The 17,918-nt window shown below is 35.6% G+C and overlaps 1 protein-coding gene across 1 annotated transcript in view; it reads right to left on the bottom strand.

Moving 5' to 3' along the window:
- HMGA2 (high mobility group AT-hook 2) overlaps positions 1 to 17,918 on the bottom strand; it is a 160,062-nt gene that overhangs the window by 126,391 nt on the left and 15,753 nt on the right. Inside the window, exon 3 of the mRNA XM_070947879.1 lies at positions 13,041 to 13,091. Coding sequence (XP_070803980.1) covers positions 13,041 to 13,091 — 51 coding nt within the window. The remainder of the gene's footprint in view (positions 1 to 13,040; positions 13,092 to 17,918) is intronic.

The raw sequence follows: 17,918 nt of genomic DNA, 5'->3' as shown, positions 1-17,918 counted from the left end.
AGATCAGGTTTCAAATTTTATTAAAATCAGCTTTATTTTCCTTTAAAATTAAATACTCCATCACTTTCCCCACAATATTCTTGCTTCTTTCTTGAGGAAGTATTTTCTAATAGTAACATTAAGACAAGAATAACTGATCTTAATGTAAATTCCTCTACCGTTTGAAGGAGAAAGTTATCAGCAATTTACAATCAAGAATTTTCTAGAAAAATCATAACTGAAAAAATTTGTCTTACAAAACAGAAGCAAGGAAAAATAAAGCATCTTATTTCACTATTTCATGCTTTTTTGAAACATCTGTAATTTATTTTGGAAAGCATTAATTCATGGATTCCTCTGGTTCAGCATAATATTCTTTCCAAAAGTCATTAAATAATTCAATCCATAGTCCCCTAAAATAAATCTTTTCCACCAACATTATTTACATAACTAGTTGTTCACCTGCAGGACTCTGATCCTTGCAGACAGCACATTTTAGAATCCAGTGGGTGAGGTACACAAATGTTTATGTCTGCTTTCAGCAGTGAACTATCAACTGTCACAGCTGTTCTCTTTATCTTATTGCAGGGCCTATCTGCATAATATTTGACCTTCAGAGATTCACTGTCCTGTTTTATTATTACCACCACTACTACTACTATCCCCCTCCTCTTCTTCCCCAATGTTCAAGCATCTGTAGAGTGGATTCTGAATTCCAACAAGACAGAATCCCTTCTGCTAGTTCCTGGCTGTCACGCTCATCAACTGAGCTTGCTCCTTTGTTGGATTCTTTTCCTTTTGGACAGTTGTTTCCTCAGTCAAATCCTGTTGCTTGATCAGATACAACTTTATCCTTTCTTGTGAGCTGAAATGTGGCACTTGCTACATCAATTCTCTAAAGAGATCATAGTCACTTTGCATCATTATTTCTCAATAAATCTATAGCCAGATGTCAACCATACTGTATGTAGTTCAGTCAACAACTTCAGCATGAAATCTTTAAAATAAATTTGACAAGAATAAGGCACATTCAATACATGGAAACAATTGGGTTGCACCCAATTTTTCTGTTTAGAGTTTAGATTCCTCTTTTATTCTGGATTTTTAATGAGCTGGGTGATTTTTCTTCCCTTGTTACAGAAGCTCATAGTAGACATATTTATTTAACTTGTATGTTTCTGATCTTGCCGAAGGCGACTCTAAGTGGCTTACAGTATTTGATAAAAGCACCATATAAGACATTAAAACAATAGAGATCTTAAATTTAAGAGTCAGTTAAAATTAAATTGACCAAGATGTTGAGGAACAGAGCAAAGTGAGCATGGGAAGGTATGGAGTGTCATCTAATCCATTACCACCTCCAGAGTGTGACACCCCCACTGGGGTGCGAGCGTAGTTGGCAGTATCCCAGAATGGATTTTATCATCATTAACATATCATAATAAGGTACAAATCACTTGTAAAATAATGGGAAGGACGTTTCAAAGAGTTAATCCAAAGAAATTTAGTTAAGATACGGAAGATCCCGGACCTGCGCACGTTTCGCCGTGCTCTCAAAACTTTTCTATTTCAGCAAGCTGGCCTGGCCTAACTCCCCTCTTTTAAATTCTTAAATTTTAAATTTTTGAATTCGTGATTTTATAAATTGGGTGTTTTAATCTGTGTTTCGGCCGAAATATTTAATAATTTTAAGGGATTTTTAATATTTGTATTGTCTGTATTTTATCTTGGCTGTTCACCGCCCTGAGTCCTTCGGGAGTAGGGCGGTATAGAAATTTGATTAATAAATAAATAAATAAATAAGATTAAATTAATTAATGTTCCAGTCAAACTTCATTAAGTTAATGTATTGGATCCAGTCACCCTTTTTATCACATACAAAACTACAAATTCTGTTTAACTTTCAAATTTGTCTAAATTAGTAATTTAACAGACATAAAACGATCACTAGGCTGATTTGCCAATAATTTTAATGCTTCATTACAAACTAGTTGAAATGTCAAAGATTCTGGAATGGAGCTCCTCTTAATTTTTATATTTTATCAAGCACTTGGTATTTATATCAATTACTTAATTAGGATGTAATTAAGTAATTAGGATGTAATTAGGATCAATGGGGCAAGCAGTAGTAACAACAGCAAATGTACCAACATTTATAAGAACAATAAAACCAACAATATTCTGGGACAGGGGGGCAATTAACTCTTTTCTATAGCATCATCTCCCTCCCCAATGAAAATGTTCCATCCATAGCTGAAAATTGATTGGCAATTGAGAGAATCAGAGAGAACTGAGGAACTGAAGAACGCTTTTGAAGGTATGTAAATGGAAAGGGTATTACTCCCTTTTTCTTTAGAAAATGGGGCTGTAGTTTACTGGTAGAACATATATTTTGTAGGCAAGAGGTTCCAGTTTTAAACTCTAACATATTCAGGAATACCTAAGAAAGACTGGCCAGAAACAGCCACTCCTGTCAACATAGTCAATACTAGGCTGACTGACAGAAGTTTGCTTCATTTGGTCAACTGTAACACAACTTCCTCTGTTATTATAACATGCCAAAAATCTGGCTGCTAATAAGAGTTGAGAGGGAAGAAAGATAAATGGATAAATAAGGCTAAAGGGAGGGGCCTTGCCCTCCATGTTCTGTTCCACTATAATAGCACAGAATGATTGACAACTTATAATACACTTCTTGACTATGCTTTAAGAGACAAGCACACCAAACAAACACTGAAATACCACAGCTCTAACAGTTATATTATTGCAGTTCCTACCTTTTAAAGGGCTATAGATGTTCAGACTGCAAGACAGATACAGTAGTCAGTTGCTACACTATTTATATTATCAAAGTACATTCAAAAGGATGACAACCAGTTACATTTGAAAGAAACTAGATAAAAGAAATGACTGAGACCTCCATCCTAAAATGGTAAAGATGCATACAAGATGGATTTTAAAACGTATAGTGCTGAGATATTTAATGTTATTTAGTAAGGGTGAGCTACAAAAATTAATAATGCTTTCCTGTAAACACAAGATTGTAAGTACTTTTCATATAGGACATATAATCTATGTACCTATTTTAAATGCTTTTAAAATTAAAAAAGAAAAAAGTTTCATTTGATGAAATAGGAATTAATATGTACAAGTCAATTCTATTCCATGGAAGATCTAAAACAAATCTACAAAAGCATAGCAAATTCTGTAATTTAATTGTTAGAAGTTAATAATAAAATCTATCCAAAGCTATAATTTCTCACTTCTAAATATAGTCTTCCTACTGTACTTATTTTTCCAGAGAAGAATCAAGGCAACTTTCAATTGCAAACACGACAGACTTTCTCAAATGTGTTTTTGCTAGAATTCATATGATGTTGATACAATGGAAGAAATATGGGGAAAAAATCTAATTCAACTGCTCAAGATCAAAGATTAATAAAAAAAAGTAATAAGGAAAAAAAGAATTATTTTTATTCTACTCAGTTTGGGAAAGGTGGTATGTACAAGAAAACCCTTATTATTCTCACCTTGTCCTCAATTTACGACCACAATTAAACCCAAAATTAATGTTGCTAAGGAGAAATTTGTTAAGTGAGTTTTGCCCCATTTTACAACTTTTCTTACCACATTTGTTAAGTTAATCACTGCAGTTGTTAAATTAGTAGCATGGTTATTAAATGAATTTGGTTTCCCTGTTGACTCTGCTTGTCAGAAGGTTGCAAAAAGGTGATCACATGACTGACACTGCAACCATCATAAATGTGAAATGGTTGTCAGGCATCTGAATGTAAATCACGTGACCATGGGGATGCTGCAATGGTCATAAGCATGAAAAAACGGTCATAAGACACTTTTTTCAGTGCCATTATAAATTTGAACGGACATTAAACAAACTGTTTTAAGTCAAGGACTACCTGTAATAGCCATATTGAACAAAAATAATCTCAGTGCATTATTCTGACAATGAGAAGGTATGTAATTAGATAGAAACCCAGTCTTTCAATCAAAGTCTAACAGAAGTAAACTAGCTGCAAACTTCCATTGCAGAGACTAAAAATTAGCATGTTCTGAAAATAACAGGTAAAATTTCAAAAGTATTTTTTAACCACTATACTGCAGCTGGAATCCAAGGAATAATGAAAAAGTTAGAATGCTAGCTAATCACTGATCATTAATGATAGTATTAACTATTAAAGCATCACAAAGTAGATACCATGGGATAAATGATTAATAATATTTCATGCTGTATATCCTTTTCATTTAAAAAAAACTGAAGAAAATACAATTGTGCCTTCTCTGCATGACATATAGGAAATAATTAAAAGAGATTTCATTGCATATGTATTTAATTGTACAAATATTACTATCATTTTATGCACTTAATGCACCAAAATACCTAACAAAAACTAAAATATTTCTACTTTATGTAATCTTTAAGAGACTTCAACCTGCTGTTTATTCAGACACTTCGCTGCCTCAGAATTACAGGGTTTTATGTGTGTCGCGACCATTTTTTGGGAAACGAGCCTTAAACATTTGAAAAATTGTACTGGTTACCCCATTGTACGCAGAAGGAAAAATGTTGGTATGTGAGCCTACCAACAAATGCAAGAAAAAAAAATGAGGCCGATGGTGACTCATCTTAGGGTCATACTGGATTTCCGAATATCAGATAGAACCTAAGTTATACCATAAAAATGATAATTACAAAGTTTTATAAAAAATTTTTTGAAAAAAGGCACTTAATTCAACTTGATATTAACTCGAATTTGTTTTTGTGAACATAAAATGCTTGTAAATTACTATTTGTAGGTTCAGCATTAAATGTAAGAATGTAAATGCATGTCTTAATACCAAGAATTACTATTTAACCTGTTTTGCATAATGGTTTCTTCAAAATGGTGCAGCCATTATCGACTTTAGGCATCCATTTGAGCATACTTTCTATGTCATCTTGTTTTGTGTGTACCTGTAACTCTGTCTTAGGCACAGACAATGTAACAGATGTGGCAGGCGGTGTTGGCGAAGCAGGTTTCCCGCAAACACTCATCTTCTTTTCAAAGGCACGGATGGTGACTGTGTTTCAATTTTCCACAGTGAAGGTTGTTTTGAACCTTACTGTTGAATGGGTCTGGGTGAATTTTAGTTGTGAAACTTTAGCATACAGCACATTATTGTACTGAAACTGCTTTGAACACATGGAGTGGCAATTTTATGTTCCTCGCAAAGGTCACAGCGAACTTTTTTGGGTATGTGGAATGCCAGGTTAAATTCATTGTTGAATACAGTTTGATAGTAAAAGAGTTTGACTGGTTCAGTTCCCGTTTCACTGCTTTTTTCTTTATACAGCTCGTACATGATGCTTACGTTCAATGAAGATTCGAGGTACTCTTTTTTAGTTCTAGCACGACAATAATGCGACTCTACCCTCGGAAATGAATGAATATGGTCAATTACTGTTTGTCTGGCTGTAGCAAAGAATTGCTTATGAAGGTGTTTTCCCCTCTTGTCTGTAGGTGGGGTATCTGCTACTAAATCTTTCTGGCTATGGTAGTTGTACACTGGCTTTTGACTGATTGCCAGTGTTCCTAGATAAAAATCCTTGCAAACACGAATTGCCCTGATTCACTGAATTCAGAATTCAGTGCCCTGAAACCTGTATATTCAAGTGTGACTCATAGCCACAATTATTACTAGGATCAAAATGCAGGGTTCCGGGCCTGCATTGCAATAGCGTTAGTGAATGGTATAGACTTAAAGCACAGAATACTCACTCATTTTCAATTAAAAGTTCCATATCTGATTGGTCATCTTCAGTTTCTGGAACATACTTGGATCCACTCAGTTCATATAAGTCTGAACTTGCTTCCATATCATGGAAAAGAGACATTATTTCGGTATCCATGTATCCAAAAACAGAGGCAACGCTCGGTGCTGTAGGCTCCATCCTTGCTCCATCACATGGGAGCAGCCAAGCACAACAATTGGCAAATAGAACCCTGTAGTTCTGAGTTTTCATGCGATAGTATACATAGAACCTTGTAATTTAGCTATTTGTTGCAAATCTATTCAGAAATTTTATGAAATAAGTTGTTAAAAAATTAAGTCATGGTAGATAGAACATTGTCACACTCTTAACTGATTTTCGACAAAAATGTCAGATGGAACCCTGTAATTCTGAGGTAGCGACTTGCTGGAAATTCTAGACTTAATTAATATTTCAAATGGATCTAAATTACATGAGATTAGAGTACATTGCTTTAAATTGCATCTTTGTTCTTTACTGTTATTTATTTAGGTTTTATTTATTCAGATTTTTTCCACCTTGATTACTTTTATAAACAAGTCAATTGTTTATAATATTCCTTTCTCCTCCTATTTTTCAACAACCATGTGTATTGGATTGGGTTGAAAGAGAGTGGCTGGCCCAAAGTCACCTAGCTGGCCTTTATGGCTAAGGCAGCATTAGAACTCAGTGTCCTTGTTTCTACCCTGATGCCTTAACCACTAGCCCAAGTTGGCTGTCTTATCTTGTCTATTTGTACTGAACTAGAAACAGAATTCCATATTCTTTATATATCATCTATTTTAGTAGATATCACTTATACTTTGAAACTATCAGGCTCTCATGAATTTTTGTGCCTAACCTACAAGGGGTATTTTTGCCATTGAAAGAATAACCATTATAAAAGAAATCCAACACTGACTTTCAACACATGATGTTAATTCCCAATAAATTATTAACATAGATTAAATGTCACATTTGGATTTATAAGTATAGAACACCATGAGTTTATGCAAATTGTTTTTTGATTCTAATATAACTGTAAACAGATCTCTGAACTGAAAGGATGGATGGATGGATGGGTGGATGGATGGAAACCACTCCTAAAAAAAACTTTTGAGGAGGTATGGACAGTTTTTCAGTTCAGACAATTTAGATACCCATGAAAATTAGCAGTGGCTATGATTTAATACTGAAGGTGAAAAGACACTGTCAACTGACCCACTAATTCAGCTCCTTTAAATAGAGGTAATAGAACTGCAAAGGAAACAAAAATGACATTTTTACATTAGGATAGGTAAACCAACCCTCTATATAATTCAATCAGTAATTGTTGAAAATGTGTAATATAACTAAATCATACTATATTATATATAACAAATAAAATATAGGATTATAGTTTATTTCCAATTACTATCCAAAATTAAACTACATGCCACTTATTATATGTGAAACAGGTCTAATTTTTATGTATGAAAGTGTATGAAATTTGTATACAATTGGCTTTATTGCACAGAGATAAATAATTTTGAGAGGAGGCATGGTTATCATTTGGTATTAAAACTATATACAATATTTGGATCTCACTGAAATCAACAGTTAGTATGAATCACCTAGTCTGAATTAAGACCAAAATGCTTACCTTTTCAATAATACAATAATTGATGTATATGAAACTAATGTACTGAAGCCAAATGTAATACAATATTGGCTGTTCATGATGAATGAACACTTGAGTTTTTGTAAGATGTCCTAATGTTCTTTAGTCAAGCACAGAAACCAAAGAACTCATTCCCATAGCATATTTTCAAGATATATTATTTTACTGGAAAAATAATACATTTTACAATACAATTATGAATTTGTTTACACTTCTATTAAAGCAAGGTAAGAGAGGTGCAACTTTTAGTTTCACCAGGGGATTCATAGTTTTTGGAAATTTAAAATATTTCATTTGAACTAACCGTGATCTGTTAGCTAATGCATCTCTTTATGTACAACAACATACAACATAATTCATAAATGTAGCAAAAACAAATTAGGGAGTTATTAAAAATGCATCTTCTGTCTTTTCTGAACTATAATTTAAAAAATCTCTAAGAAACCTATTATAAAAAATATTTTGTAGAAATGTTTGTTGTAAATATACTTGATTAAACATAAAATAACTCCAATGTCATTTTAAAGTTTAAATGGAACATGTGACAGAGTTGCCTGTAAAATGCATAAGGCCATATGGCTTTAGATTACACACCTCATTGATTTTTGTCTTGCTATACTTTGCTCTTAGTACAGAGCTCTTGGTATAGTCTAATGCAAATAGGGAGCTCCTTCCTAAGCTCTTTCAGTGGAGAACAAGTCTACCTACACATATTTCTCATTAGAGCTCTGACATGCATAATGAATTACTATATCAATGAGATTTACTCAATCACAGAATGTAGAACCATAGGGCTGGAAGGAACCTCAGAGATCTTCTAGTCCAGCCCCATTCAAGGCAGAATCATATAATTTACATGTTATATATTCAGGCTAACATTTACTATAGCATAATTGTTTTATCTCCATATTCTCTGGGTGCATCATAATATTTAAGAAATAAAAAAATGGAAAGATAGAATACAGCTCCTCAATTATTAATATACATCATGCTAGCCTAGCTCGAGGATAAGCTATTTCTATTCTACAGTATAGCAACAAGAGCCAGTTTGATCTAAAAACCAATCTAAAAAGCAAGATACTGCAAGTTCTAGTCCCACCTTATAGCACGCAAGTCAACTGGTGATCTTGGGCCAGTCACACTCTCTTAGCTCAACTCACCTCGGACAGTTGTGGGGAAAATATGAGAAGGAAGGTGATATATGTTTTACAAGTTATTTGTAAAAATAATAATATATATGTTTTACAAGTTATTTGTAAAAATAATAATATAAATTTGTGTATATGTGTGTATTTCAAAAAGGTAATCCACTCAAGTAATTGTTCAGCATGATTGTTGAGGAAAATTATGTTATAAATTGAGTAGTTCACAAAGGATTTGTGAACTACACAAAGGATTTGTGAACTACTCAAACGCCTGCTGACTATACTACAGCAGGCGTTTCGCCAGCACGACTTCAACACAATTACAAATGTGAAAAAAGATTATCAGAGTAACAGATCAGAGGAGACAGACCAATCACAAATTAAAAATTATAGACCAGTATCTATCGTTACTAAATGTAAACTACAAATTATTTACATTGATTATTGCGGAAAGACTAGAAAAAGTAATAAACGAATATATTCACTCTGACCAGAATGGCTTTTTGCCAAAAAGACAAATAAAAAATAATATGAGAATAATAATTGATGTATTGGAATATTATGAAGCAAACCCAGACAAACAAATGGCACTAATATTCTTGGATGCACAAAAGGCCTTCGACAATTTAAATTGGAAATTCCTTACTTTACAATTAGAAAATATGAAATTTGGCGATAAATTTGTAAATATGATAAAGAAAATATATTCATCTCAAACAGCAAAAATAACAATAAACGGAGATATGACTGAACAATTTATAATAACAAAAGGAGTGAGACAGGGATGCCCTTTATCCCCTTTATTGTTCATACTATCCTTAGAGATACTGCTAAATGAAATTAGAAGAGACAAGGAAATAAAAGGACTGAAAGTTAAAAAAGAGGAATATAAACTTCAAGCCTTTGCCAATGACTGGGTGTTCATCATAGAGCAGCCAATATCGACAGGACCCAAATTGTTATCACAAATAGAAGAATATGGGAATTTTGAGCAGGACTCAAAATTAATAGGCAAAAAACAAAGACACTAATGAAAAACCTCACAAAACAACAAGAGAAAGAACTAGAAGACAGAATGGGCATACAAATGACAAAAAAAGTAAAATATTTAGGAATATGGCTAACAAATAAAGGGTCATCGATTAGAGAAGATAACTACAACAAATTAACAAGACAGATAAAGAAAGATCTAGAAATCTGGAGCAAACTACAGTTATCATTTCTTGGGAAGATAGCATCAATCAAAATGAATGTGCTACCAAAAATGTTATTTTTATTCCAAGTGATACCGATAAAATTGGGGAAGAATTTTTTAAAAGATTTTAATAAACTTATAGCAAATTACATTTGGCAGGGGAAGAAAGCAAGGGTCAAAATAAAACATTTACAAGACACAAGGGAGAGAGAAGGATTAGCCGTCTCAGACTGGGAAACATACTACAAAGCAACTTCATTGATATAGATTAAAGATTGGATGGAACTAAAAAACAAAAGAATATTGTCATTAGAGGGGTATGATCTACAAAGAGGATGGCATGCTTTCTTGTGGGAGGGAAAAAGTAGACAACACAGATATTTTCAAAGACATTTGATCAGGGAAGCATTGCTACAGACAGGGCAGGGGATAAAAAAGAATCATTATGATAAAATTCCGGAATGGTTATCCACTATAGAGGCACAAATGCTTTAGATATTCGTAAAACGAAAACTTACAAAGATCTGTTGAATAATCAAGGGGAATTAAGAACAAGACAGGAATTGAAAAAATTGGGTACAAACATTGATTGGTGGCCCTATATGCAAATAAAATCTAGATACAAGACAGATTTGGCACAATTTGGATTTCAAAAGGGAACATATGAATTAGATAAAATTCTGCATGGAACAGAGGATAAATTGATTAAAAAAATCTATATTTATTAAGATACAAATTGGAAGAAGAAGTAGTTAAAGAAAATATGATAATTTGGGCGAAAAATTTTGGATACAATATTGAATTAGATAAATGGGAGAAATTATGGAATATAAATTACCAACTAACAATGTCTGTACCCTATAAAGAAAATATGTATAAAATGTTTTATAGGTGGCATCTCCCACCTGCCAGATTGGTAAAGATGTTTCCAAATACCTCCCCCCTATGTTGGAAATGTAAACATCAAAAAGGAACTTATTATCACATGTGGTGGTCCTGCCATAAGGCAAAACAATTTTGGCAAATAATTAAAACACAAATAGAAGAAATTATAAATCAACAAATAGAAATGAGGCCAGAAACTTTCTTACTGGGAATAATTGCAGGGTCATATGAAAAAGAAATAAGATACTTAATTATTCACATAATTACAGCAGCACGAATAGTTTTCGCCCAAAACTGGAAAAACAATGATATACCATCAGAAGACAAGGTGATTAGAAAAATTATGGAGTGTGCAAAAATGGATAAGCTCACAAAGGAGATACAAGAAAAAGATGAAACAGAATACTACTTAGTCTGGGAGAAATGGTATAAATGGTTGGAGGAGAAAGGGAAAAAAAATAAAAAGGGGGACATAAGAAAACTAAGCAATAGTTAAATTAGGTGGAGGAATATGGAAACAAATGGGAAGATATAAATTGTGGAAAGGAAACTAGGTATCTGTTTATGTTAAATGTAAATAAAATATTTAGATTAAGAGAATTTATACTGCTCAAAAAAATAAAGGGAACACAAGCAGAAGACATCCGAGATCTGAATGAATGAAATAGCCTTATTAAATACTTGGTTCTTTACATACAGTAGTTTATACACTGCTCAAACAACTAAAGGGAACACAAAACTACTGTATGTAACGAACCAAGTATTTAATAAGATCCTCTTCATTTTATAAGAGAATATGGGAACGGTGGAGCTGTTACATGCCGGTGAAGATGTTATTTTAGATTTCTTCACACTACCTGGACAGTGGCAATAGTTTATGCTGCAAAAGAAGCTACAGTGACAGGAACGGCACTGACATGATTAATATGCCGAATCAAGCATCCACACAAAGCAAAATTTTGAACTCTGATAGGATGTTAGGATGCAGGTAAGAGAATGAACCCAAACTAATGCTTAATACATACATCTGCTCTAGCTACACTATCCCTACTTTAAAAATTATACAACAATTTCCACTGTTGTGAATATGTATACCTTGATTTAAAGACTGGCTTGAAAACCCAAGTTCACTTTGGTTAACCCAATTTTTTTTTTGTGACAGCCCAAAGAGGATAAATAATATAAACCACTGAGTTGTTTGGTATAAGTTTCTTAACTCTGAGGCAGAATTGTCCCTGGGCACTACAGAAAGAAACAAAGAAGTTTTGTTTATTAACCTTATCTTTGCATACACTCTGTTTGAATTTTATCCTCTTTCATAATCACTTTCCAATGCCTGATAAACCCCTCTTTAACCTTTGTAACTGAATTACTCAACGAACTATCTCATTCTCTTTTTTTAAAAGCAAGAGCTGAGGTTCATTCATACTGATAAGGCTCACACAACTATTTCCACTCAATAAATAAAGAAAAGTCTCTGAGCAGATTAGAGTCTAAAGGTAGGAAACCAGTTACTCTTCATGAGCCTTCTTTCAACACTTTCATTGAGCAGTGCTTGCAGTTTTCAGAGGTCCAGGCAAAAAAACATTAATCAGCTCCTACAGCCTACTTTATGTACCTATATTTACACATACAATGACATGTGCAATCTAGTATCTATTACCACAAAATCAGTATACTACTTGTACTATTCGCTGAAGAGGTAACAAAAAATCCAATCCTTTCCTCCCACTACCAATGCTGTAGCCTGAAGAGGCGCAAGCTTTGGCTAAACAGCTCTAAGAAATGAGGGTATGGTTGGGGATAGTGATGAAGAGAACAAGTGATAGCAATCAGGAGCAAAAATTGCTGCAACATCAGGCACGCAGGACATCTGTTTGTGTTTCTACAAACATCTATCTATAACCATCTTTCCTAATCTACTCTACCCAAATGTATTTGAATTACAGATCTGGGTTTTCCCAGCCTGTATAATTAACAGAGGTTGTTTAATGAGGTTGCGGTTATGATATAACACAAACTGATGAGGCAAATTAGGCAAGGTTAACCTACAAATATAGAGAAGGTATATGTATATATCTCACCAGGAAGATGGGAGATGATTTACTCCAAGCCTGGGACTACAATTCTCTCTTCTACTTCAGATATTGCTGTCTGCTTTCTGCAGCTTTCTAGAATCTGCCTCCTGCAGTGCCACTATACTATGATATGAATCCTAACTAATAACTAAGAATATCAATCATTAAAGCTAGGTTAGGATCTGCTAGAAGATAAATTAAATAGAAAATAGCAATGAATGTAAGCAAACAAAAATGAGATAACCATCTATATTAATGCTATGTTTGGGGAATGAAATAGCCATACTTATAAATGTAAAGTAGTATTTACCCATTTCCTGGGTCGGCCTCTTGGTCGTTTTTCTCCAGTGGCTTCTGCTTTCTGTAATAACAAAGATACATAATAATTATTTGTAATTACATTATTAGACAATCCTGGTGTTGGGCTAACTAGTGCACACTTCCTGCAACACTGTTCTTTTATTTATCTACTGATTAGATGGGAGCCACCAAGAAAAAAAAAACTGCTACTATCTATCTTACTCTTTCTCTCCCACCCCCATTCTTTCTTTTTTTCCCTCATGGAGAAAGGCTGTGCCCATCCTTTCATAAAACAGAATGAAAAGTTCATTGTTTAAGGAAGGAAATGGTTTTTTTAAAAAATGATAGACTATTCACTGTGATCTTCATGTGTCTAGACTATTGATAAGAATGTATGGAAAGCAAATCAACATTCTTGACAAAAACTATCTTTGGATGTATCTGTTTAAAGAACTTTTCTTTGTTTGTGGGCCAAAACAAACTCAAAATGTTAGCAATGACTGCTAACATAAAAAAGCTGTGACTGGAGGAATGTAGGAAGATCAGGAAACATACTGTCTATACCTAAATTAAATGTTACACTATTCAGACCATTCTCAAAACATACATTTATTTAAAAAGTTATTTCAATCAATTTTCCTTCTCTCCAATTCTAAACATGATTTTGGTGCTAAGCACTAATATTAATTCAAATCCTACAAATAAAAAAATAATATGGTACCTTGCATCAACACTTTAGTATTTCTTACCTTTCCAAGTGATTTGTAAAAGTGGATAAAAAGCAATTTAAAATGTTGAATACTTACACCATTTCTATTCTATGTTATTATTCAAAAGGAAATTTCCTTCAATAGGTTAACACATTGTACAAAATCGTAACTATTACTTGTTTGAATAAGGGCTCTATCTGGGTTCACACATAGCATAAGCCATGATTTAACTTCTATAATGGATATGTTCATAAAACATGCTTGCTTAGCTGCAATTCAATAAATAATAATTTGGTGAGTTCATATAAATTCTAAGACACATTTTTAAAAAAACAAATGGGTTAGATTGATAAACATACCAAAGCAAAACTTAACTAATTATATCATGGCTAAGGGCAACGTGAGAAGCCATCTCCTGACTCCAATGATAACCATTAAATATCCACACAGGACTGCAGCCGTAAGATTTAAGCAGCATTTCCCCTGCATTACTTAATAAACAGCAGCCCTATAAGTTAATATTATTGACTCCAGGAAAGGTGATATAAGGAGGTGGTCATTGTCTGGGATACTAGGAAGGCATCCAGGGGCCTTGCTCCACAGATTACCTGATGTGAGATGCTGTTTCTTAGGTTGGGTAGCAGAAGGGATCTGTTGCTGATCCAGATGGCGGTGCGCATAGGCACTGCAGCTTTGAGCTTCTGGTGTTATAATGGAGTGAGTGGGCAAAAACTAGTCTATACCTGCGGAGTTACTAAAGATTGAATTTTCTAGTTGACTAGATATTACCAGCGACTTCCAGTGGTCTCATAATATACCGAGTGATGTAGTAAGACTGCCAGGGTCTCTATGGATCATTGTTGGGCCTGGGAGACGGCGTCGACAGCGAAGAGAGAGGAAGCAGAAACAGGGGTGCAGAGCTGGTTTGCTAGCTTGGTTACGGAAGCAGACTCACAGAGCAACATTACCAAGTATTTTTCTAATTAATGCTAGATCCTTTGTCAACAAAACTGATGAACTAGAGCTATGGATGGCAGCAAATAAGCTCATTCATGACTGCTGTGTGATGATCATCACAGAAGCCTGGCTTCATCCACTTGTACCGGATGTGTCAGTGGAGCTAACTAACCGCACCACACACCGCTTTGACAGAAACGGCAACTCCGGCAAAAGCAAAGGTGGAGGACTTTGTATTTACACACATAATGACTGGTGAAGTAACAGTAAAGTTATATACACTGTTCTCCAGAATTCTTAACTATCATTTGTCGGCCATTTTATTTACCTAGAGATTTCTGTTATAGTTATCACCACTGTCTATATTCCACCTGATGCAAATGTTAGCACAGCGCTAAGTTACATGATGCCATGGAGAGGCAGCAGCAAACTTAATCTGAAGGCACTTTTATCATGGCTGGGGATTTTAATCAAGCCTGTCTAGTCTGTTCTTCCTAAGTTTGTGCAGTATGTGCAGTGTACCACCAGAGGTAAGAACACTCTAGACCATATGTATTCAAACTTAAGACAGGCATATAAAGCAATCCCTCTCTCCCACCTGGGTATGTCTGACCACACCTTTCTGCTACTGTTGCATCTTCGGACTCATTCCGCGGTGACGGAGACGCTTCCCCTCTTGACTAAACTAGGAGTTTGCTCAGCGGGAGAATAAAGCCCCACCATTGGCTAAAGTGTCTGACAGCCGCTATATAAAGAGCTGTCAGACGGAGAATTCTTGTTGCTCGTTGGAGTTGCCCTGTTAGCCTGTTGAAGCCAAAAAGGCTTTTGAATTCACCAAACCCTGTCTCACCTCAGTTCCTGGTCACCCTTGTTCTCCTGACAGAGCAGCTACTGTGCCCAAAGTATATCCCCCTTAGGAAAAGGATACGGCCAGTCAGGAAAACTGTTAAAATTGGAGGGAGCACTCTGCCAGTTGCAAGACTGCTTTAAGACTACTGAGTGGAATATATTTGAACATTTGGAGCTGCAAGAATTCATTGACACCATATTCCCATATATCAAAACAGATAGAGAATGTAACAGTGGACAAGTGCATCAGAGTCTTCGGGAATTGAAGATTTAGCACCTAACCAACTATACGGGCGATATGATGAAGACAGTCAACTCCGATGCCTCATTGGTAGAGGAGTTGAACACCTTCTTTGCCTGCTATGAGGTAAAGAGACCTGATCCTGTAGCCCCAGCCCACCAACTTCCAGCCACTCACCTTGCATGAACACCAAGTGAGAGCTGTATTGAAGGCCATGAATTTCAGTAAAGCTGCAGGTCCAGATGGGGTGCTGGGCATAGTGGTAAAAACTTGTGCTGACCAACTATCAGAGGTCTTAACAAGGATTTTTAACATCTCCCTGAAAACGGCCAGTGTTCCATCATGTCTGAAACAGCCACTATCATTCCAGTCCCAAAGAAAACAGCAATAAGCACCTGAATGACTACAGACCCACTGCAGTAACGTCTGTAGTGATGAAGTGCTTCGAGGGACTGGTTCTTCATGGAGAACCAGGTCATGCCTTCCATCAAACTTTGACCAATATCAGTTTGCCTACAGAGGAAATAGGTCAACAGACGATGCCATTGCTACTGCCCTTCATTCTGTAGTGAGTCATCTAGAGAAACCTGGGAACTATGTCAGAGTGCTTTTCATAGATTACAGCCTGGCTTTTAACACCATTTTGCCGAATATCCTCATCGAAAAGTTGACTGATTTGAATTTCCCTTCTCTCACCTGTGATTGGATTAAAGACTTTCTGACGGACCAGTCACAAACAGTGAGAGCTGGGTCTTTCACATCCTCCGCCCTGAAGCTCAGCGCTGGCTCTCCTCAGGGCTGTGTGCTCAGTCCCTAGACGTTGTACACAAACGACTGCATATCTTCTGATCCATCTAACATGATAATAAATTTTGCAGATGATACCACCGTACTGGGTCTTATTACAGGAGGAGATGAATTAGCATACAGAGAAGAAGTCCAGAAGTTATCCACATGGTCAGGAAGGCTCAACAGAGACTCCATTTTCTTAGGGTCTTGCAGAAATATCAGGTGGAACAATGACTGATGACTTCCTTTTACCAGTCTACAATAGAAAGCATCCTTACATATTGTGTTATGGAATGGTATACTGGCTTGACAGCCGCAGACAGAAAAGCATTGCAGAGGATGATGAGCACAGCACAAAAAATTATGGGCTGTCCCGACCCCACTGGATGAAATCGCCAGGACCTGCTGCCTCAACAGAGTAAGGAAAATCCTCAGGAATGATTCACACCCTGGTCAGCACTTCTTTACTCTCCTACCATCGGGCAGGAGATATAGAAGCATAGCCAGCCAAACAAATAGGCTGAAAAATAGTTTTTATCTGTGGGCTGTCAGAATTATGAACGCAACATAACACCACAATTAGGTTTAATATGATAGACTTGCAGGGCCAGCACAACGTGCAACATGTTCATACCGATGTAATATAATGTTACATACATATAGGTATATGGGAGTATGTATTAGTTATTACTTATTTGGGTTTCGGGATTCTTTCTTTCATTTATTGAGTTATTAAGATGTATTTTGTGTTGGGGGGGCTCCACCAAGGGAGGCTCATTCATTGTACACATGTTGTGCATTGACAATAAAGGTTTGATTTGATTTGATTTGATTTGCTATTGTACCAGCCTTCCTGCTGCATAGTGACTTCCCTGCCTGATCTCCTCAATTCTGCGGCTGGGCTGGTGGTGGAGTTTCCTGGACTCTTGGTCTTGGACAACCTCAATCTGCCATTCCTGACACAGGATCAAAGGTAACTCAGGAGTTAGTAGCCATTTGTCAAATTGTCAGGGCCCAACTCATCACGGTGGTGACATACCTGATCTGGTTTTATGTCAGAGCTTTATGGATTTGGGGGAAATATTTATTTTCCTCCTGCAGTGGTCAGATCACTATCTGGTAAGTCTCCCATTCTCAAGTGCCACCCTCGTCCATTATCTGGGCCCACCCCAAGTAACTAATGTATCCAATTATTCTGCTATTTGGTCTGACTAAAGCCTTAATGACCAAATGGAATAGTAGAGCAGTGGTAGATTTGGATTGGATTGTGGCTGAATGGCCTCTCCATGGTTCCCAATATTCCCTATCATATATGATGGAACTGAGGGAACTAAAATAGAGT

Source organism: Pituophis catenifer, unplaced genomic scaffold (assembly GCF_029215685.1).
Source record: "Pituophis catenifer annectens isolate HBS135680 unplaced genomic scaffold, rPitCat1.0.hap2 SCAF_7, whole genome shotgun sequence".
Lineage (NCBI taxonomy): Eukaryota > Metazoa > Chordata > Lepidosauria > Squamata > Colubridae > Pituophis > Pituophis catenifer.
Note: the sequence above shows the minus strand (reverse complement) of the source record. Positions and strands in the feature narration are given on the sequence as shown.